At 52.7% G+C, this 23598-nt stretch overlaps 1 protein-coding gene across 24 annotated transcripts in view; it reads right to left on the reverse strand.

Annotated features, from left to right (window-relative positions):
• The window catches only part of PHLDB1 (pleckstrin homology like domain family B member 1), a 47262-nt gene extending 26684 nt beyond the window's left edge, over positions 1-20578 (reverse strand). For 22 of the 24 annotated variants that reach the window (XM_080930720.1, XM_080930719.1, XM_080930718.1 and 19 more), the window contains exons 1-6: positions 18265-18329; positions 14820-14894; positions 13918-14041; positions 12868-13038; positions 5297-5422; positions 2367-3715 (exon numbers count right to left, since the gene is read on the reverse strand). In XM_080930720.1, the coding sequence (XP_080786846.1) occupies positions 2367-3715; positions 5297-5422; positions 12868-13038; positions 13918-14041; positions 14820-14894; positions 18265-18309 (1890 nt within the window). In that variant the 5' untranslated portion in view covers positions 18310-18329. Of the gene's footprint in view, positions 1-2366; positions 3716-5296; positions 5423-8309; positions 8447-12867; positions 13039-13917; positions 14042-14819; positions 14895-18264; positions 18330-20458 lie in introns of those variants that run through there. The other 2 variants (XM_080930722.1, XM_080930713.1) reach the window with 2 other exon arrangements.
• Between the last annotated feature and the right edge of the window lie 3020 nt (positions 20579-23598).

Here is a 23598-nt window from a genome sequence, read left to right on the forward strand (position 1 = left end):
CAGCTGGGTGGGCACCTTCAGACAGCCAGGGCTGGAAAGTAGACCACGGGCCACAGGACCTGACAGTCCAGACCCAGAGAGAAAAGGCAGAGAGGACATGATCTTTCCAGCCCCACCTCAGCTCCAAGTCCTTCAGGCTGCCATAGGCAATGTAAGCTAGCCAGGTATGATCGAGAACTCTATGACTTGCCACTCCATTCTCTCACTATAAATCCTAACACAGACACGGTCACCTCTCGGGTGCCAGGGAACTACGGCAGTCATGCCCCTGGTCCCTATCCTGTCACCAAGCCCAGAGCCTTACAGTGCTTTCTGGGGTCTCTGATCCCAAGTATCTCTTACCACCTATATTTTGGCCTCACCTTCCCATCCCACAACACTTACCTGGCTTCCTTCCTGCTGCTTGCCCAGTTCTGTGGCAAAAAAAAAAAAAAAAAAAAAAAAGAAATCCAGGAACCAAGCCTCAGCACCCAGGAGGTTGGGCCAATGCCTCACCCCAGCCCTAGGACCCAGATAAGCAGCTGGGCTAAGGTGGGAGGGGCAGGGTGCGGGCGGCCTCTGACTTAAAGTGGCAGGTGGGGCAGGTTGGGGCTGGTGGTGAGGTGTATACCTGTGTGTGGGGATGGGGGTGGGGAGGCTGGGCCCAGCACTTGACTATGCCAGCCAAGCTCATGGGCCCTCCTGGGATGATGATCTGGGGTCACCAGCCCGCAACAGTGACATGACGGTGTAACAAAGAAAGACCAGAAGTCCTGACTCCCACAAGTTTACCACCCCACACCCTCAACCCAAGCGGACCAATCTCTTCCCAGATTCTTTAGAGAAACCTCTTCAAACCAATTCTGGGGTACCTGTGTCTCAAACTACCCTGGGCTTCTGCTCTTGAGGGGAAGAGGGAAAATCCTTGTGTGTGGGCTTTGAGCATGTACACAGCAGCCAATGCCCCTGAAGCTCCCTTATGCTATTTGGGGGAATCCCAGCCCCCTTCCCGGCGCAGATGCCATCTCTAGAACAGCTGCCCAGAACCACACCCAGACTGAGCAGCACCCACATTTACGTATGCAGACACATACAATCACGGAGGCAGACCAGGATGGCTCCCACCCTGCTTTCACCCTGCTTTTCCCTTTTCCTCAGCACCACATTCTTAGAGGACCCATCTGAGTCACATAAGTGATCCATGCCCATTTGTAGATGCCAAAGAGAAGCAAGAAAGGGGGTTATCCTAAGGGTTAGATCCGAGGTAAAGGTGCTTGCTGTGTGAACCCGATGACCTGAGTCTGATCCCTGAAACCCATACAGAGGGAAGGAAAAGAATGATTCCATCCGTCCTCAGGGCTCCACATACTCACCATGGCATAGGGCATAGGTCTCCATCAATATACATGCATGCCACACACATGCACACACACACACACACACACATTTGAACTCAATAAATAAAAGCTTTAAAAGGACTCCCCCCAACTCCAGCCCAGGCATGGTAACTCTAGTGTGTAATCTTTACTCAGGAGGCAATCAGAACTCAAGCTCAACCTGGGCCACACAGAAAGCTCGCAGCCACACTGGGTTACACAACCAAAAAAAAAAAAAAAAAGAGGAGCAGGCGTGAAAAGTAATTCTAGGGCTGGGGATATCAATGCTGGAGTGCTGTCCTGACACGCCAAAGGTCCTAAGGTTCAAGGCCTGGCACCATAAAAATGAAAGGACAAATAAATTAATGTTCCTGTCTGGGCCTCTGCCTCAAAACTTGCTTTTCAAACTTAGGGATGCAAGACTTCATTGTAAATATGCTGTGTTGTCCTGAAACACTGCACTTGGGTAAACACTATGAGCCTAACTCACACAACAAAACAAATGGCTTGCCATAGGATAAATGCAAAATTAGCAAGAATTTAAAACCAAGACTTAGGGCTTGGAAGACGGCTCTGCTGGCAAAGCTCTCCAGGACGTGAGTTCGGTTCCCCAGTAATTCTAGTGCTGGGGGAGGCAGACAGAAGATCCCTGGGACTTGCTGTCCAGACAGTTCAGCTAAACGTAAGTCTCCCGAGAGACTGTCTCAAAAAACAAAACTAAAGAGCAATTGAGAAAGCCACTATCCGCTCAGCTCTGGCCTGCACACACCTGCACATGCATGCACACACACATACAAAAATAAATAAAAATGTAGAAAGCCTCAGTGATTTCAAAGCTGGTTCTCCTTTCAGGGCACCAGGATCATGAGATACAGGTCACTTAACCTGATGGCTCATCCCAGAGCAGCCTAGGCCCCTGTATACGGTCCTTCCTGTTCTGCCTGCTGGCCGGCCCGCACCCTGGCAGAGGTGGTGCCTTAGGCGGCGGCAGCTTCCCTGGCATTGGCTCACCAGCCTCTCCATCTCCTGCTCCCGGAGCCGCTCTTGGCGCTGCCGACGGTGGTACTCCAGGAGATCATCCTCATTGTCACTGATCTCTGTGATGCTGTTTTTCCTCTCCCTTGCGATGGGTACCCGCAAGTCTCCACTGGAAAGCTTCCTTTGAGCACGGGGGCTCTGTCGAGGTGAAGCCCCAGTAAGAGAGCCCAGACTGTAGGCTGGGCTCAGCCTGCCACTGAAGCTGCCCTTGCGAGGTGCCAGGGAATCCCCGAGCGTGGGTGAGGGACTCCGAGTCCTGCGGCCCCGTGCTCCCAGAGTCAGGGAGAAGTCCTCAGGTGAAGTCCCATGGGCTGCCCAGCGCCGGGGCCGGGGGCTCTCCGCCACTTCCCTGCCTAGCTTGGGATCTGGGGCAGTCCGGGCTGGCAGTGGGGACAGAGCCCTTCGAGACAGAGACGGACTCAACGGGGGCAGTTCCCGCATACTGTCCAGGCCCCGCCGGCCCAAGCGGGGACTCTCAGGTGGTTGGAGGGTACGAGTTGCTGACCCATCTGAAAATGTTCTGCCCACTAGCTGTCGAGAAGGGCTGGTTGTTAGTACCCGCTCTGTGCCCGGGGGCTCACGGAAAGGACTAGGAGGGCGGTCCTGGAGTGTGCCAATCTTGTTTCGGGGAGCAGGCACTGGAGACTGGAACTTAGGACTGCCAGGAATACTGGTGGGTTGGCTACGGGCACCGGAAGATGGATATTCACTCAGGCTGATAGCCACCACAGGCAACTGTCCACCTGGCCTGGGGCTTTCAGTGGTTCTGCGAGCCTCAGCCAAGACTGTAGCTGCAGGACTGTCAGTCAGAAGACCTCGGAGACCAGGGCTGGGAGGTCTCTCATGACCCCCTTTTCTGCCCAGCCGGGGACTTTCAGAGGAGCGGGAACCACTTGGGCGAGACTGTGGTGGCTGCAGGGCCAAATGGTAGCTGGAGGAACGGGCAGGCACCAGTGGGGGCACAGAAGGTCCTGGCTCGTGCCCACTGGGTGAGTGGCTGGCACAGCTTCCACTGCTGGCTGGTGAGGAAAGTGGAGAGAAGGCTGGAGAGGTGTTCTCGTAGCTGGAGCCCACAGACATGGCGCCGGGGCTGGTTGGAGGGGACAACAGGTAGCGTCCACCATTAGCCATTGGCGATAATGGGGATGTGGCTGCAGGCTTCTTGCCTGAGGCTCCAGGCTCCTCTAGCACCAGTGAATCCATGATTTCCTGCAGGTCCTTCTCAATAGAGCTCACCAGGGAACTGTGGCTGGCACAGGCTGCCGGTGCCCGAGCTGCAGACTGTGCTGTATGGTTTCCATTGACCAGGCTCTCCGATTCAGCTGAGGGGAAATGCAAAGAGGCCTCAAGCTCCGGATTTTGGTTCTAGGGAGCCACACACATGCACAAGCAAGACAGTACCATCCAATGTCATCCTGGGGCAATGGGGCCCTGAGGGCTCTGGGGAAGGAGCCAGGAAAGCAGTACAACCCACTCTGCCCCTGACCTGTTCTGCAGCTTTAGCCAAACTCTCTTACCCCGAGTTCCCATCCTATAAAGGGAAATGATAGGCAAGGCCTTCCTGGCTCTAACTCTGAATGACTCAGGACAGAGTCAGCAGCAGTACCAGGTATTTATTTCTAACTCGCTCCAACAATACGATCCTCCTTGCCTTGGTTTTCCCAACTTTCTGTGCCTTTTAGGAAGAGCAAGTAGGCAGGCGCACTACCAAAGAGATATGGAGTTACTGTGGAGCTGGCCAGAAGTTCCAAGGCTTCTTAATCTAAGAGGACACCAGAGCCTTTCAATGTAACAGTCAGAGGCTGGGGGTTGGGGGACTCCAGGGCTGGATGGGGAGTGAATGCGGTACCAGCTTATCTGATCCAACACAAGAGAAGGATCTGCTAATGGCTTGTGCCTGGAAGCCTAGCTGAGGAGCCTCAAGGTGCAGTTTATTGTCTCCAATTATTCCATTAAGCCACACAAGCAAGAGCTGGCTTTTGCCTGGCCCTAGCCCTTGTCAACCATCCAGGAGTTCAGAATCCTCAGAACCCACCAGCAAAAGGAATGACATGACCCAGACTGGGTTGGGGGCAAAGTGAGTCCCCAGGGGACTGGAAGGTGTGACAATAGAAGAAAAGAATGGGGTTGCAAGGCTGTGTTTTGATCCTAGGCAGAGCGGGCCCCATGTGTTCCAGTGACCACTGCCTTTCTTGAAGTCAGCAGACTATGGAGGTCACTAACAACCATCCCATCAAGTGAATCTGACATACACGCTCACCTACCACAGAACCAGCATCTAGCCCCACAGCCATCTGAAGGCCATGGCAAAGCCCCGGATGGCACACACAACTAGCTAGCTTTCCCATCTGCACCCTGCCCCCTAGGCAGCCTGCAGAGGGGCCTGTGTTGATAGAACAATCACCAATTCTCTTCTAGGGATCAATAATTCACACACAGGCTGCATCTGGCTGCAGCTGCTCTCTGAGTCACCCATCGGTCAGCATGGCATAGCCTGAGGGTTTAGGAGTGCCTCTGGACATGATCACCAGCAGGTGGGACCCCCACCCCAGAAGCTACCAAGGTTCATCATAATACTCAGACCCCCCTCAAGTGAGGTACTCCTGAGATGGCACGGGTCCCCTATAATGAGTGGCAACTTCTAAGGCAGCTAGGCTAACAGAACCTTGTATGTGCCTTCAAGGCATGTGATGTGACTTCCCAGTTTGAGCCAAGCAGCAATGCCTTGGATCTTTTCCAGTGGCCCTATGGCCTAGCATTCTCTACCACCCCATGGCAGGTGGCAGTGAGCCCAGACCATCGGTACTGTCCTGCCCTAACACTCCAAGAGTGGTTGGAACAGGCAAGGACACATGTCCAAGGGGTGCCACTTACCCAGCCACCTGCCCCAGCTGGCTACTTACCAGAGCCAGGGCTGTAGGTGGGCCCTGGGGCCCGGCCCCCTGCTGGAATCATACTCTTCATCCACTTGGCTTCAGCTGGGTGGTTAAAGCGCAGGAAGGTGGATTGACCCAGACACAACATGCAGCCTGCAGAGAAAGCACTCACTTAGAAAGTGCAGGCAGGGATGAAGACACCCCAGCCACGATACTAGCACGCTTACCCCCAGCTCCCAGGAGCCTGTATTCACAGTACTCACACAAGGCTTCTCTGGTCTGCCTCTCTTTACAATGGAGTCCTGAGATGGCTCCCACAGTACAAGTCAGAATAGGAAAGATCACTGGCAGGTAAGTTCCCCAAATGAAGTCTTCCTATGTCCTCACTAGCTATGAAATCTTCATGTGACACCACTACACTACCAAGCTAGTTCTCTCGCAAAAAAAAAAAAACAAAACGGGACACTTGATACTACTTGATCGCCCAGGGTTAATAAGACTGTATACGTGAAAAGACTACAGAAGTGGAAAAAATTCTTCAGAAAGAAAAAAAAAAAAAAAAGAATGCTCAGGGGCTAAAGTGATGGCTAGTGGGTAAAGGGACCTACTGTTCTCCCAGATGACCAGAACTTGGTTCCCAGGACCTACAAGGTGGCTCAAAACCATCTGTACCTACAGTTCGAAGGGCTGTGATGCCTTCTAATTTCTGAGTGCACCAGGTACTCATGTGGTACCCTTACAAACAGGCAAAACACTCCTAAAACAAACAAGCGAACAGTGCACATAAAATAAATTCATTTAAAAAAGGAAAAATGAACATCCATCACCAAGGTGTACCAGTGATTCATTGAATCACCTCTTGGGTAAAAGTGTTAGTTTTAGAGTTGGCACCTTCCAGAGTCACACACACAATAAACTGTAAGTTATGGGGACAAGTAAAACCCCACAGATCAGTCAGGTGCACAAGCGGGGCTCAGCATCTACTCTGATCCCTTCCTACGGTCTGACCTCAGGAGGGCTACCATCCTCTGAGTGTCCAGGGAGCAAGCTCTTTTCCAGGCAAAGCATCCCCTGGATGTATTTTGGTCTCCCATAAGACTCTAGCCAGTTCTCCGAGACTGGGCCCGCTTCAGCCAAGCACATTCCCAGGCAAGAGATGCAAGCCCAGTCCTGCCCAGAAAGTATGAGTGCATAGAAAGAGGTGGGTATGTGGGAGCCAGAAAATGTAGCCAGGGGCTTGGGAGTGTGCACAGCAGCAGGTGTGCACACAGGCGCCTAAGCCTGGCTGGCAGAATTCCTCCTCCTGGTCATGCCAGGTGTTCCAGGCCCCTGTAGAAGATGCTATACTGAAAGAAGCCCGAGCCCCAGGGCTCTCTACTACACAGCCTTCCAATTTGTCCACGCTCCCAGTCCCAACCCCTTGGCTAGCCAATGTGGTACTACATGGTGCCCCATGCTTCACGCCAGTCTGGGATAAGACTGGCAGAGAAATCTACATTCCTGGACGTTGAGGCACTTTTAGCGAAGGGAGGCTGCAAGGGCAAGGGGCATCTTAGGCCAAGGGGGTACTTTGATAGGACTCCTGCTGAGCTCAAAGGTCTGATCCTGGGACCCTAGACACCAAGAGGCTGACACTCTTAAGAAGCCCACCCATAGCAGAAAACTGTATCGGACAAAGCCACCCACTACTTTGGCACACCCACAGGCCCTCCCAGGCAGACGGCACCAACCGTTCTAAAGGCTGATGGGTAGTTGAGAGAAGAGGGAAAGCCTTCTCTGCCAAGCCACCAATCAGAGGAGCTAATCCCATAGTAATCATAACTGGGATAAATAATAGTCACCCAAGCCATCCACCTAATTACAACCACAGCTGTTTCAGAGAATGCCAGTCACCCCCTCCTCTTTCCGACAAATATTTAACAGTCTAAAGAATGATGAGTTTGAAGGGTCTAGACAGACTCACTCAACTCTAAGGTGAGAGGGGGCAAGGGCTGAACTGGGCAGCAGGTGGGGAGGCCGGGTGGATTCCATCCAAGTAGTGCCACCCAAGGAGGCTTTGGGTGTCTAGGGACCCTCTTCCCTGACACCAACAGCCTGGATACACTGCCCTGCCCTGCCCTTCCCCCCTTCACACCCGGGGGGTGTGGCCATGTTGCTCTGGGCTATAAATAGTGGTGCCAGGCACTGGCGCTGTATTAATAGAGTGGGCAGGAGGGCAGCGGAACAGAGCAGACCAGCTCTGGCCCAAATTAACTTACTATTTGTACTCAGGGGCCCCAGGCATTGCTCAAACCCTGGCACCTACTGCCCCTAGAGACCTGGCCAGCCCGTCTATGTTAGGAAGCCCTCACTCTGCCCACTCAGACCCCACGGAATCCTTGGACACTCTGGCTATGCAGCCAGAGTCAGCGTCCCCGCCTTGTCCTCTCTACCCGAAGGACTTAGGGTCCAGCTGTGTACAGGTGGGTGGAGGAACTGCACATCTGGAGGGAAAACAAATGGGCAAAGGAGAGGGTGGATCCTGTTTGTGAGGGATGCAGAAGGGAAACACCCCACGCAGACTCACACAGAGACACTCAGAAACCACACAGGCTCTCGGCCATATGGGCAGACATGCTGAACACTCACAGCAACAGTCACTGCCCTGCTGGCCACACAAATCGAATGGACTAGCCAAAGGGAAGCTGGGAAGGGGAGAATGTGAGAAAGAATCTCAGCTCTTCTCATCAGACTCCTTCTGGTGGTAGCACAGGCTTCCCTCAACCTCTGCAGGACCCCGCTACAGGCTCCGGAGGCGGGTCCCAAGTAGCAGACTCCCCAGGGGTGGGGAAGATGGGGTCGGCACAGTCATTCAATAACTCAGATTATCACTCACTTACGTTCTGAATACACAAACCATCCGATTAGCAGCCTCAGGTTCCCACTGGGGGACGAAGACCCCATTCCTCTTATTGCGCCCACCCGTCCTAGAACGCCCCTCCCAGCTGGAGCGTCTACGCCCGGTTGCCTGGAGCTGTAGCTGATCTGGCTGAGGACTCACCGCTGAACCCGGACCTCCAGACTGTTCGCTTCTAGCCGGGGCCCTGCAGGTTGCCCGCCCGCCCTGGGCCTTTGAGGGGGCGGGCCGACCTCCCGCGCCGCCGGCTCCAGGCGCGGTGCAAGCAGCCAGGGAGCGAGCAGCCGCCAATGCCCGGGGAGGGGCGGGCCGGCGACCAGTGGCGGGGGAAGGGAGCCAGAGAGGGAGGGACAAAGGCGAGGAGGAGGGGAAGAGGAAGTGATGGAGGAAAAGAGTGTGGAGCTGGATGGAGAGGGCGGGGTGGGAGGGAGGATGCCACCAGGCGGCGGGATGAAGAACCCGCGCTCGGGGTTGGAGGGATAGTGGGGCAGGCAGGAGAGGTTCCCAGGGAGATGACGTTAAAAGTTAAGGTGAGAGGTAAACAGAGGCTAGAAGATGGAGAGCCAAAGGTCGGAGTGATACCAGGTTCTGTCTCACCTAAAGATCTCTAGAGTAGGAAGCCAATAACTGAAGCCCATGGCTGGGGGCCAGTGTCACCTTGGGGCAGACACACCTTTTGGCCTGGTAGCCTTAGATTCCTATCCACTGAATGAGAAGGATGGCCTCAGTGACAGCAGAGGACATTCTGTGACTCCATACATGACAGAGACAAAGTGGCAATCACCATAGATCCAGCTAGGGTCACTAGGTTCAGCTATGACCCTCAGTCCAAAACTGTGACAAGGTCACCCTGGGCTGAGAGCTCAGGCCAAGGCAGTGTTCTGTGCAATGCAAGCAACACCGATCTCGGCTCCTGTCACCACCCTAACTGCCTTTTCCTTCCGGCTCCCACCCACCGGAGCCCACCGGCATTGACCCAGGCTGTATCAATGTGCTGCTCCTCCAGAGCCAGCCCACAGGTCGGCCCTCCTTTCTCTTAGCCACAATGTCGAGTTGTGGTAGCTACAGCAAAGAGCTGTCCCCTGTCGAGACTCGTTCTAGGGCTGGAAAGATGACTAGGTGACTGAAGGCATCCAGAGGATCTGGGTTCAATTGTCAGCACTCACACTGTCCTTGATAACTGTCTTTAACTCCAGGGTCACCTCCACCTTCCTCTTCCGGGCACTGTGTGGGCACTAGGCACACATGTGGTGTACAGACATAATTGTAGGTAAAATACTTCTATGCATACACATAAACTATATGTGTGTGTGTGTGTGTGTGTGTGCATGTGTGTGTGTATATATATATATATTTAAAGATCCTTGCTATCTGGAGCCTTCAAGATCAAGAGGTCAAGTAAGCATTGTCAACCAGACTAGAACATTCTAACTGGGGCCACAGAGAATTGCTTTTAACCTAGGGACCTGACCCTGGACACCAGACCTCAAGTATAAACCACACACACTCTCAGACACACTGTGTTCCCAGCAGCCCCAGGGGAACAGTCTGACTGTCATCTCCAATACAAACTAACACTGCCCAGTCACAATGAAACCACCTCAGCTAGGCGCACAATGATCCAGAGAAGCCCCTACATTATACACGCTCTATCACACACAGTTATTGTCACATTTTCAGGTTCCCAGCCTTCAGCCCCTTCCTTGTTATACACTTATTTGAACAGAGCTAGTCTTTCAATCAGCCCCTGGGGGTACTCTGAAATAAAAAGCCAGCTTCCTTAGAGAAATAAAAAGGGATTTTCCCATTCTTGTTGAATAGGTCACTGCTTCACCCACTCACTGACATACTATACACGCCCGAGTGCAAACACACACAAACACACACTCACATATACACAGGAAACCTGTTTCCCTTCTGAAGAAAAAAGGAAGACCCATATGGGGTCAAATGTAAAACGTGGAGAGGCGTTAAAAAACAAAGACTCCCCAGGAAGAGTGATTCACCAGTCTGGAAAACGTTGGCCAACTGGACAGACCCAGGCAGACAGGGAAGATGCTGCCAGTGAGGAACAGCGCAGGAGACAGATACAAGGAAGCTGGGAGCTCACGGCCCTCACTCTCACTCCCGCTCTCCTTCGCCTTGAGTTTCCCTAGTAAAGATCGCTATCAGTCCTAACAGAGAAAGCTTGGAGGCTTCCGGCCCAGTTCACAGAAGAAATAACATAGCCGGAGGGGAGAGGGAAAGCCTGGTGTCCTGGATCTCAGAGTAGCAGTTGATACCCCAAGGATCCTGGCTACAGCTCCTTCCCACCAGTGGGGGCTTCAGAAGTGAAGGACACTTAGGCAGCTGCACGTGGTAGGAGTTCATAGGGGGACCTCCTGTCTAGCCAGCCTAGGCCTTGAGCTGTGTGGCTCTCCGGAGTCTCTCTTCCTCAGTCCCCTCTCAGATCTTTCATGTGGTTTGGTGCTGCTGCGGTCCCAGGGTGGAGCAGCCTAGAGCCCAGATTGCGATGCCCCATTTGTTTCCTTGGTCCCTTTCCCAGCTCCACCCTCTGCTCTGTAGAGAAGAGGGCAACATGGGATGTGCCAAGATGCCTGGGTACAGGGGAGGCTCCTTCACATGTTCACTTCTCTGGGCTAAAGGTTGGCATCTGCGTTCTGGCCTCCTCCCCCTCCCCTGCCCCTTCAAGCATAGTCCTGACTACAAACAAGAGCCTGTCACTGCCATGAAGTGTCATCATTCCAAGTTGCCTATGGCTGGGCATAGTGCCCAGAATGATGATGCTTCTGAGACCTGGCCCAGTCAAAGAAGGCTCCTTGTCATCCCTTCACGTCTCAAAGAGGATCTCCGATACAAGGCCAGAGTGGACAATAAAACAAGAAAAAACTGTGTGTGCACATGCTGTACCTAGGGCCTGTGTTGCCTTACCACTCATCTACACTTCCAGTCTTATGAGATGCAGTACACTCGCATGCCACAGAGTTCCCATGTACACACAGGAATACACACAGACATTTTTGATGCCATCAGTAGCTTCTGAGTTTACCTACCACCCATTTGAATACTGTAAACACAAGAAAAGGCACAAATAAACACCAAAACACACAAGCCCAGAGACACAAACATATCCGGAGACACATAAACACAGTCCAGTCACACAGACACACAGAGATAGCACTTCACCCCACCCCCACCCCCGCACCACCCAGTATCCAAGGAAACGCACTCCTAAGAATGTCCGGACTGAGGCCAGGCAGGGCTGGGCTTGGTGCCTTGCTCCAGAGATGAGACAAGGAAACTCTCAGCTCCTAGAACCCAAGGGGAGGTGGGGGCTAGGAAGAACACCCATTCCTTTGTGCCTCCGCCTACCCTGCCAAGCTTCTGAAACAGGCGAGCCCAGACAAGAAGGCTGGGTGAGGGATGGGATGGCAGAGGGAGTTTAGGGTCAGAAGAGTGTAGGAGGGTACATTCTTGGCAAGATGGGCTTCTGGACCTGGAAAGTGGGGTCACTAGGGTCACAGGAAATGTGTAAGTATTCTGCTGTGGTCTCAGACCCTCCCTCTTCTCAAGAGCTAAATGATGCCCTAGGAAGCTGGACCACAGCACTGATGCTTCCAGACTGTTGGGTATTCATAGAGGGCAAGAATGCTTTTTACCCTAGGGAAACGATGAGACTGGGAATATGAGGTAGGGGCTGGGAGGTCTTGGAATTTGCCCAGTCTCTTCCTTTGCTGCTCTGTGATTCACAGAACCCCGGAGCAGATGCTCTCTGACCCTGAACAGGACTGCCAGGGACCAGACAATATCCCAGCCAAAGCCCCAATTTGTGGGGACTCCTTTCATCCAGTTAGAGACCCTAAATTCCAGGAGAAGGCAAGCCTGCCTTTAGTTGCTGTGGGACCTACCTCCCTGAAACATAGTACCTATGTTCTGCTACACCCCAAGAGCAGGAGGGAGGAGGTGAGGGAGTGTCAAGACCCCCAAGGAGCTTGACAGACAGTGGGGTGAGTGGGATTTCCCCTGCAATCCAGCTATTGGGCTTGTTGTGAGAGCCAGGCTCAGCTCCAACCCTCTATCCTTTGTGAACTCACAGAGAGTCACACCTGGTCAGATCCTCTCTTCTCAGTTCGTTAATAAAGATTCACAGATATACTAAGGATGCTTAGTGCCTATTTCCAAGGTGAATACATCGGGCCTATTCAAAGTACCACCTAGCCAGCCCTTACCTGCCTGGTAACCATGGTAACTAGGGGCCTTTACACACCTGGGCTTTTCTTACTCAAAAGAGCAGTCTGGTGCCTTAGGAAACAGAGAGGTGGCTAAACCCAGGACCCCAAGCTATATGTAGCAGGAACAGGCATGCCCTCAGGGGACTTCATCGTTGTACACCTCAGATCCTTTCTCTCTCTTGTTCTGTGCTCTCCCCCTATAAACACTAAAAGCCATACTATACTCAGGACCCTCTTGATAGCAGGAGCTAAAATCTTTTCTCTCTATGTGATAGTGAGGAAAGAGTGTGGGGGTGGGGAGCCTGGGAAAGTCTGGATGCTGGGGGTGGGAGTGGAATAGTATGTTTAAGATGTTCTGACACGGACACTGAACCTGAGGGTGGGCAATCATCCAACTAACATGGGAACCACCCGAAACTAACATGCATGAGACAGACAAACAGACTGACTGACAGACACACACCCCTTACCCTGAGTGAGCCGGGTGGGCTGCCGAACAGGGAGCCCATCAATAGTGCAGGCATTGCCACAGGGGTACAAGGTGAGAGTGCCCCTCAGGTTCTCGATGTAGCAGTGTTCTGGAGCTAGGCCTGGACCTTGCAGTGAGATATCCCTGGCTGCAGAACCAATCACTGTCCTCCCTGGAGACAGGAGACAAACTGAGTCAGAATGATCATCCAGGCTAAGAAGGCAAGGAGATGGTGAGGGGAACCACTATGGAAGTAGATGCCTACCTCCTACTTATGCTGAGACCCTGCCCAGTTCTGGCAACCCCTTGCCGGTCAGTCAGTAAGGAGTAGAAAATCCTCCCAAGCAAGCAGATACAATCCTGTGTCTGAGTGGGATCCAGAGAGAGGCCACAGAACTCCAGACACCTTGGCAGCAGAGAGGGGATCTCCCTCTGTTTCCCTAACTGCCTTCCTGTACTTCCTTTCTAGCCCCTATCTCAATAGAAGGGCCCTCGGCTCTCTCCTACCCACTCCCTTCCTCTCTCTGGTCCTCTCTCTCCAGTGAAGCCTCTCCCCCCTCCATCCCTCCCTGGTAGAGCCCCTGGGACTGGCATTTGGAGAATGTGGGGAATGCAGCGTCACCCAGGCAACAGGTGCAGCCAGGAAGGGAGAAGGGCAGAGGAAGCCATGCCAGGGCCTCCGGTTAGAATATATGCCCATCTTGTCAAGTTCCACATAGTTCAGTCTCCCTTGCTAGTCATCATCCTGGATCGAAGAGCAGGGACTGGGGGTGGGAGGAGGGGAGGAGGGGAGGAGGGAAGGGGACAGGGCTGGCTCTTAATCCCACTGACTGGTAAGAGCAATGTGCTTTCTTCTTTCCCCCTGCCGTCTCCCTTGATTCCAAACTGACATTTATTTATTTACTCTAAACTGACCTTTAATCTGTTCATCTGCCAAAAAGGGCAGGAAGTCAGGGGAGGCAGACAAAGAACAAACATGGCCAGCATAAGGCAGAAGGGCCCCCACAGGCACAGCCTCGAGGGCAGGAACGAAAGCAGAAACTTAGCTTACCTTCCTCCAACGGCAGGAGCGTGATCGCTGTGCTGAGCCTCCCGCTGCCCAGGCTCACTAGATGAGGTTTGTCTGTCTGCACCTTCAGTCCTTGACCTGTCTCAATCAGATCCAACGGCCCTTTCTGCAGGTAATGTGGACGGGAGGTAAGACTTATAGACTCCAGGCTGGCACCCTACTCCCAGTCACACCAACACTCCCTGCAGCCCTTGGCCCTCTCCAAAGGCTCTTCGGTCTGGAAGGCTTAGCATAAAAATCTTCCGCAGAGCATGACTGCACTAAATTCTAATTACATCTGAATCTGGGCCTCTAGCTCATCCTACTGGATTTATATCCAGGCTAGGCTCAAGTGTCCCTTTTGTTTATTAAAACAGAAACAAGGAGGAAGCGCCATACCTAGTAGGAGGAGGGCCAGTCTAGCTCCTAGCAGGCTTGTAATGATTTCCCGCCTGGCTGCACTTCCTCCCCCTAAACTGAACCACAAGGGAACGGGAAGGCATAAACCAGGAGACTGATCCTGCTGGAGTCACTGTAAACTGATTTCAGACGTTCACAGAAGAGTTTCGGGCTGAACCAATTAACCTGACTCAGACCATGACTGAGCTCTTAATAGGCTTGTGACTAGGGATGGGTAACTGATAAGTGCTGTTGCTGCTCTAATCCTTGGACAACTGGTGAGGAAAAGAGCTAAACCCAACGCTGGAGAGACGACACAGGGGTGTGAGTGTTCTGCTCTTGTGGAGGACCCAGGTTCGATTCCCAGCACACATACCAGAACGGTACATTCCCTATAATTCCAACCCCAGAGTTATCTGACTTGGACCACCTTGGGCACCTGCACTTCACATACATACAAGCATACAGAGCCAGCCTTCTTACCCTATGGTCCTGGTCCCACTCACCTGCACCACAGCCTGGGCCTTGCATCCTAGCTGGTTCCTATTGAGAGTATCCATGGTCCTAGGGCTCCAGAGCTCCTGGGAACATAATAAAGATAGGTAAGTGGGAAGACTCAGGACCAAGGCGAGAGGTAGGCTCTGTGGTGAGGTTCCCAGGGCAAAGCCAGTGCAAGCCACAACTTTCTCCAGTACACATACAGGTGAAGAAAAGGTGGCGAGAAGCTATAGGAGCTTCAGGGAGAGGGAGCAGAGGTGATATGTCTGTCCATCCTCTGACTTAGCAGCAGAAGATGCCTGCCCCATCCCCCTCTCCTTCCCTACACCCCTAGCCATCTGGAGCCTTAAGTGGAGCAGGCAGGGCCTACCAAGAGAAGAAGGAAGCCCCTCCAAGGACACAGATACTCAGAGATCAGCCAGGTGGGTGCGAGGGCTGATGTAACAGCAACCCCTCCCCCAGCCTTTCCTTTTTCCTCCTCTCCCTTTGTCTGTTTTCCCAAGGGTCTCAATAGGATGTTTTGTTAAAGGGGACAGAGGGGAAACTCAGCCATTCCTGTCATGCCTGCATGTCTCAGCTCGGGTAACTTTTGCTTTCCTTGAAAGCTAATATAATCAGCTGTAAAACTTCAGTGCCTCTGAGTATGGGACGTTGCTGCTGAGGAAACCAGAAGTAGATTCTTGAGCCCAAACTTGAATCTCCTGCCTATCTAGAATACCTCAATAAATCTGTTAGTTATATTTTTAAAGTGTGTGAAGACCGAGCAGTATACTAGGAGACACCCCATGGGGTACAACTCTGCTCTGGAAATGGTAGCTATTACAAGCCACGTAACTCTGAAGTCTAAGCCACAGACCAGCACTGCTACCCACCCCTCACTCTTAGGCTTGTGTGTTTTGGTGTCCGACCTTTGTATAGGAACATGTTACCAACTCACCAGGGTCCCTTCCCACTTTCTCTTCCAGCTGTCACACAAGTGACTCTCAAGGGAAGTAGAGTGAAAGCCTGGATTCCAAAGACTGTCCCCTCCTGACCTCCAGGCCCTTAGCCATGGAGTTACTAAATGTATCTTTTCCACATCCACCCTTCTTCCTGGCCTGTCCACCATCATCTCTGTCACGGTTTTCCACCCAAATTGGCAGAAAAGAGGCAGTGAGTGCCTGGGACCCACTCTAGGACTGTCTGGGAAGAGGGAAGACTTAGGCCACCCCCCACCACTGGCCCCTCTCCAATAGCACTAGCCACAGGAATGTTTCTAGAGACAGAGCTATGTGTCTTTCTTTCAAGATTTATTTATTTTTATGTGCACCGGTGTTCTGCCGGCATGGTGAGGGTACCAGATCTCCTGGAACTGGAGTTACAGACAGTTGTCCACTGCCATGTGGGTGCTGGGAATTAACCCAGGTCTCTTAACCACTGAGCCATCTCTCCAGCCACAAGCAAGGTCTTTCTTATGCACAGGGAAATCTCTCAGTATTTTTTAAGGAAGAAAGTCAGGGGAGTGGGTGAAAATTGGGGAGATGTGTAAAAAGACTGGGAAAGAAAACAAAATCAAAAACAATAAAGGTACTTGGGTAAGAAGGCTTTTAGACTAGGGCACAAGACCCCTAAAATTTACCCTGACTTCATTAGCTGTAAGATCTCAGTCTCTCTCTCTCTCTCTCTCTCTCTCTCTCTCTCTCTCTCTCTCACACACACACACACACACACACACACGCAATTTCCTGTTTGGCTTTGTTTGCTTGTTTTTTGTTTTAGGCAAGATCTAGTGTATCCCAGGCTGGCTGTAAAATAAAAAATGAAGTCTGGGTGGTGGTGGAACACACTTTTAATCCTAGCATGCAGGAGACTTAGGTAGGTGGGTCACCAGCTTGATCCACACAGCAAATTCCTGGCCAGCTAAAATTTCATCCCAGGAAGATCTTGTATAAGGGGCTTGGGGAAGGTGATGGTAGTGAAGAAGACCTTGAATTTCTTTCTAATTTTCCTGATAGACCTTGGGTGTATGACAACATGCCCTCTTTAATGTGGTGCTAGGGATAAAATCCAGGGCTTCTGTTGTTCCTGTTTTTAGAGACCATTCTACAACCCCAGGACCCTGGGGTGATTTTTTTGTTGTTTGTTAAGACAGAGTTCCAGTCTGTAGCTAATGCTGGTCTAGAACTCATGCAGCCCAGACTGGTCTAGAACTCCTGTTTCACCCTCCTGATTGCTGAGTTTACACAGGTCAAGTAAGCCACCATGCCCAGATTGGACAAATAATTAAACTTCTCACATTGTCAAGTCGATCTATAAAACCATAATAACAATAATTAAAGAAAAATTAGCCAGAACAGGGCTTGTCTAGAATAGTACTTGCCTGGGGCTAGGCATAGAACAGAAATAGACTAAACAGGCACACGATCTTTGAGCTATGTGCAACAGAAATGTTCTTTGGGGGGCATGTATGCACATACACATAAAATACAAATTTTAAAAAATTTTAAATTAAAGTTTATCTGAAGGTTCGGGCGGGACACGAAATCACACTCCATGAGCTACAAAGCAATCTAAGACTGGCAGCTATGATTAGCTGTGGAAGGCACGTGGGTCTGTGCCTCGGTTTCCCTATCCGCCATACTTGAGTGTTTGTCGCTGTCACCTGTGAAGCCCTTACTAATTTACAGTGAATAAATTCAAGCGTAGATAAAGATTGTAAAGAAATTAGGTTAGTGAGGAAATAAGAGTGACTCAAGGAGAGGCTAGAAGGGAATAAGGAGGTGAAACGAGAGGCAGAGATAAGGAGAGAGGTGTAGAGAGAAGATAAGAAACCGCACAGCAATTGGAAGGTGCGAGGCTATGGCCTCAGCTCAGAAACCTAACCCACAGCGGAGGAAAAAGACACCAGACCAACCTGACCTGGGCTCAGACAGTGCTCTGATAGAGGGATCTCACAGTGGCCAGGTGCCCTCTTCTCTGTCCCCTCCGCTGGCTGGCTTGCTATGGTCCCACCCGAGATGCTGTCTATATCCAGGGCTTTAATTACCTACTCAGCTATGCCCAGATACAAACAACCAACCAATCAACAACAACAAAAAGCCCTTGGCTCCCACTGGCCCTATCCCTCTCTGCAACCCTCTTGCACCCAGATGTAGACACCCAAGCACCTCCTAGCCAGCTAGGTGGCAGGGGCCTGGCTGTGCCTGTATTATCAACTTAGGGAAAGATGCCCTAGAGTATAAAGACTGGGGACTCACACAGGTAACCCTAACCCCAAACCCAATGCACCAACAGCAGACAACACCTGTCTGTCTCCAGGTCTTAGAACCGGAATAAGGGTGAAGGGAGTCCTGGGACGAGCTAACCAGCCCTGGCACCAGCAAGCACTGAAGTAAGTCCCTGGGATCCCAAGGGGCCAGAGTTTGAAGGTCCAAAGCTAGCCTCGGAGCAAAAAGCCAGGTCCCCCTCCCTCACCTGGGTCTCATGAAGCCAGATGGTGGCTCTGAAGGGGCAACGCATAGCAGTAGGCCAAGGCTGGTCACAATGACTTAGTCTTCCCTGCTTACATCCGCCCTCGAGGAAGGGCCAGGAAGGGCCACCGGCAGAGGAAGGAGTCAGGACGGGAAGAGGAAGGAAACTGAGGCTGGGCGGGCAGAAAGCCCAGGAGAGGCAGGGCGAGTGTCCAAGGGCCAGGAGTGTAGAGAAGAAATTAGAAATAAGAAAAATAGGCAGAGAGAAAAGGGGGTTCGTAGAAAGAACAAGGGGCAGGAATAGTAGAGTGTGAAATCAGGAACAAATGCGAAAGCCGAAGAGATGAGCCGGGTGTGGTGGTACATGCCTGTAAAACCAATTCCCTGTACTCCGGATGTGGCGACAGGATATCAGGCACTCAAGGCCAACCTCGGCCTGGGCTTCATGAGACTTGTCTCAAAAAATAACAGCAGCGTTGGGGATGGACAGTGAGCTAGGAGAATAGACTGTAGGGGAGGCCAGGGGACTCTCAGAAGCGCGCGCGTGCGCGCGGTGGTGATGGCAGTGGGGGTCGGGGCAAGACTGGGCATACAGTCTCCAAATAGGAGAGGAAGAACCGGGCGTTCCAGAGCATCTTGGAGGGGGAAACTGGAGGCAGCTAGGAGAAGAGGAATTCCCAGCAGCCGGAGCAGAGTCTTGGACAGTCCGGGAACAGAGGAGACAGAGCTCTGGGAAGAGTAGTTGGTGTGGAGTATTGAGAAGCAAGGCTGAAAAAGTTCACTTCTTGGAAACCCGCAGGGTGCGTGGATCTCTGCACACTAGAGGCTTGGCCCTCCCCGGGCTACCGGGTGGGACAGGGCAGCAGTGTTGGGCCGCCTGCTGCGGCTGCCCCGCCCGTCCGGCCCCGGGGACAAGCGGCCTTTCTTCAGCAAGGCCGAGAGAAGAAGTCGCTTGTTTGCACGGCAGGGGAAAGGGGGCGGCCTCGCAGCTGCAGGAAGGGGGCTGGCATGTGGAGGGAGGTGCGTGCGGGGAGGTTGCGTGAGTGGAGCAGCCTTCCGGGGCCACCCTTCCCAGCGCGTGCAGTGCGTGGTGTGAAGCGTACAAAGTGTGTGAAGTCGAGGCACATGTGAGGGATTCAAGTAGGCACCGGTGGTGTGACACTGAACTGTCCGTGTGACGTGTCCTGCGGGTGCGCGGAGGTGAGGCGTGGGATGCTGTGCGTGGGAGCTGTGCGGACGTCCGTGTTAGTGGCCGGTTTTGTTTGTGTGACCACTGTGGCAGCCCGAAGTGCGATGAGTCAGTCTCCGGGAGCCTCCAGGACCGCTGAGCTAACGGGCCCAGAATGCAGCCCCACCCGGGCTCAATGGGTCCCCCGCCGGGCCGCGCTGTCCCGGGCCAAGTCCCCGCTGCGCTGGCCTGGGCGGAAGCGTCCTCGGCGCCTGGGCAACCCCGCGCCCCGCGGCCCCACCCAGCCGCCTGCTCGCGCTTCCCCATCCCGGGGGAGCCGGATGACGGGGCTCGGCCTCTGTTGGGGAACTCCGCGCTGTATTTGGATCCAGACTGCGGAGGCGGAGCGAGAGCCTAAGGTTCAGTCATCCCAGGTCGCCCGGAACCCTCAAAGATAACGGGGGTCCTGGAAGAGTGCCCAGAAGACCCTAGACGTGGAAACCCCAGGATTCCTCCCTGACTCCCACGTCTCAGAGTTGGACTCCACATCTTTTTGAGTCCATCCAGGCAGCTGGAACTAGGGCAAGAGCTGAGACGCCTAGGGGATCCCCCTTTCTGTGGTCCTGCTGATGTGGAGGAGCCATGTGGGGATGTTGTGGACAAAGTCCCGCGCGCGTACCCCACCTGAGACTGCGAGTGTGGGATGCTGGCCGTCGGGGTGCCCACAAGAAAATCGAGATCCCGTAAGGCTCGGCAAGTGTGGGGAGGGGTCCCTCCGCATAATACCAGGGCCCCCTCTGGCGGTGGCACTGGCAACGACTCAGGAAGGCAAAAGCAAGCAGTTCGCCGTGGGCGGCCCACAAAGCCCCTTCCGCCAAGGCACTCACCTGGCATGGCCCCCTTTTTCCGCACCTTTCTACCCGGCTCTCTGGGCCAGACTGGTCTGTTCAGGTCCCGGGGACCTTCCCTTCTGTAGACCCAGCCAAACGGCGAATGGAACCCCAGGGCAAAGTGAGAGGAACACGCTTACCTTGTGTGGGGAGTTGGAGGGACACCGGCCCCTTTGCCCAAGTGGGCCGCGGCGGCCTCAGGCTGGCGAGGACACTGTTGCTTTTCCCCTGCCGCCAGCTGAGTAGGAGGAGAGGGAGACTGTCCCGCCCCCCTTCCTGAGTCCCCGCCCCCATCCCGTCCTGTCTGCCTGGCCAGCTAGAGAAGACGCCCTTGTGGTGCTGGAGCCCAAGGCCCCCACCCAGCCTTTCCCACAGCAGCACCTCCCCCGCTTGCACAGCGCCCGCTTTGTTCATCTGTACAGCTGGGCTTTCCACCACCACCACCACCAGGGCCACCACCGTGAATACTCTCCTCCCGCCTTCCCCTTCCGACCCTCCTAGACCACCCTCCACTCTGGGCCTCGAAGCACTTTTTTATTTGCTCCCCCCCACCTCCGCCTACCCAAGATGCTCAAATCTTCCACTGACTCCCAATGAGCCCTAGCACAGTCCTACCGCAGATGCTCAACTTTCTTTTCAGAACTTCTACTGAGGGCACCCAGGTCATCCCCCTCCCCTTTGCTATTCCAAACCATACCATAGAGAGCTGTCAGTCGAATTAATAATTGCACGCCAGGCTTCAGAAATCAACGTGAAGGCCTGTTAAAAGTGTGGTGTAAACCAGATGGTGGTGGCCTTCATCCCAGCATTTGGGAGGCAGAGGCAGGTGGATCTCTGTGAGTTTGAGACCAGGCTGGTCTCAGAGTAAGTTCAAGGACAGCCAGGGCTACACAGAGAAACCCTGTCTCAAGAGACAACAAAATGTGGTGCAAACCGCAGGATCCAGGAAAGCTGAATGGAGTTCTTCCTTTCGCTTACATCCATTCACCTCCAACACAGACTTGTTGGGTTACAGCTGGAGCTGGAAGCAGGGTAGAAAGACACCAGGTTGGCTGAGAGAATGAGAGTTTGAGGAAGAAGAAGGGGGGGGCGTCTATAAACCCAGCCTGCCGAAATCATTCAGCAGTTCAACCCCCACCCCGAAATCCAAGCTGACAGTGGAGCCGCACCTTGCAAAGCCTGCTCTTGCCCCAGGAGACTGCTGGGGGGCCTCTTGGGAGCTGAACTCGACTAGACTGGGCCTCTTTACCCTGCACTGAAGGATTGGCAGACACTCTTCCTCAGTGAAGGAAAGAGCAGGAAGCCCCCAAGTCTGGCCTAAATTCCAGATGGGATGGGTTGGAAAAACATTTTAAATGAAAGACCTCTTTGGAATGGACAAGCCCTGTTCTGTTCCAGTGGCTTTTGTTCTGTGCCACCTCCCCCCCCCCCCCCTTTCCCAGGAATGGCAGGAGACTGAACTGCAGGAATTTTGGTCACTCATTGACAGAACCAGCATTAGTAGGGGGCACCCACTGCTGGCAATTAAAACGGAGACAGCAGAGCAGTGAACAAGAGGGAGGGGAAAGGGTCCCACCTGCCACCTACTGTAGCCAACAGAGGTGAGACATACACTGTGGTCACCAGGAAGTCCCAAGCTTTATGTAGTTTCTCTCTACCTCTTTTCATTTCATTTGAGGCTCATGGGACAATTTCAACTGTGGTCAACCTTTTTGAGGCACACGTCAATCACACCGGACATTTTCATGCTGCCTTAACATGTTCTTGAGCAAAAAGAGAAAACAAAATCATCTTCGGGATGTGAAGACCTAGCATTTGGAGAGGGGGCTCAGATTAGGGCATCTCAAACTCTTCCATCTTCTTCTTAACCTCCAGGTGCTGTTTACTGACCTGGTCAGGAGGACTGTCAAGCAATCATTAAACCTGCCAGAGGCAAATGATGCTGAGGCAGGGGGTTTTAAAAAGCACCTGTTTTTTCTCAGTGTCCAGCTGAGCCTATGATCAAGGCTCTAAGAAATCTGTCCTATCTCCTGCTGTGTCCAGCCTCTGTGTTCCCACAGTTAGAGGACTCGGGGGACTCAAGACCTCCTGCCCCCACCCTTCCACCCTCAGCCCACTGCACATCTGGAGCCCATCAAGAATCTCGGTGCTCTCTCGGAGTTATGCAAGAGGTCGAGCAGCTGGGAGCTCAGCTCAGAGCTGAAAAAGGGGGAGGAAGAGAAGAAAGCAGAGAACAGTTTTCCAAGCATGCTTCAGACTTTCCGAAATGGAAGCAGGGGGAGAGGGCAGAGGCTGGGTGTGGAAGGAAGGGTGAGTTCTTCAAAGTCTTCTGCACTTAGCTGCGGCTGTCAAGAGTGGGTTTCCACACTCCTGTCTTTGCGTTGGCACATTTCCCATTCTGTTCCTCTCCTCAAATTGTGCTCCCTCTGGCTCCAGAAGAGGGCGGACGTTACTCATTTGGCCAGCAGCCTCTGTTGTCTACCCCCTCTCCCAGAAAGGATCCCTCTTGTTGTGTAATAGTTTCCTCAAGACTGAAACATTCTTTCTTGCAGGGAAGTTCCTTAAGGACTGTAAACATCTCAAAATAGCTTCAGGAAGTCCCTGAAACTGACCAGATTCTCTAGGCCCCTCCCTGCCACAATAAGGAATAAAAACCAAGAGTGCTTCTCAACACAAGACAAGCTGAGCTTCAAACAAGACAGACCACAACAGCTGCTTGGAAGAGTTTTAAACCAATTGAATCATTTGGAAAAGTCGCTCTTCAGGCTGTTGAGCAGCTTGCAGGCTCTGTATCATGTTCAAGTTCCTAGCTCTTTGAGTTAGTTTTCTTGCTGGGGTTGTCTTGATACATCTATATTTGAGTCACTTCTATTCCTGTAAGTAACCTATCACCCATAAGTAACTACAATAAAAATTAAAGTAACCCCAGTAAAACTTATTAGTTTACTAAGTTGGATTTTGGTGGTGTGGTGTAGAAAGAGGCACTATTAGGAGATGTGACCTTGTTGGAGTAGGTGTGGCCTTGTTGAAAATGTGTCATTGTGGGGGTGGGCTTAGAGACCCTCCTCCTAGCAGCTTGGAAGTCAGTTTTGTCTTGACTGCCTTTGGATCAAGATGTATAATTCTTGGCTCCTTCTCCAGTACTGTCTGCCTGGATGCTGGAGTGCTTTCTGCCATCGTGATAATGGACCGAACCTCTGAACCTGTGAGCCAGCCCCAGTTAAATGTCCCTTATAAGAGTTGCTTAGTCATGGTGTCTCTTCACAGTGACAAAAACCCT

The sequence above is a fragment of the Micromys minutus genome (assembly GCF_963924665.1).
Source record: "Micromys minutus genome assembly, chromosome: 16".
NCBI classification, from domain to species: Eukaryota; Metazoa; Chordata; class Mammalia; order Rodentia; family Muridae; genus Micromys; species Micromys minutus.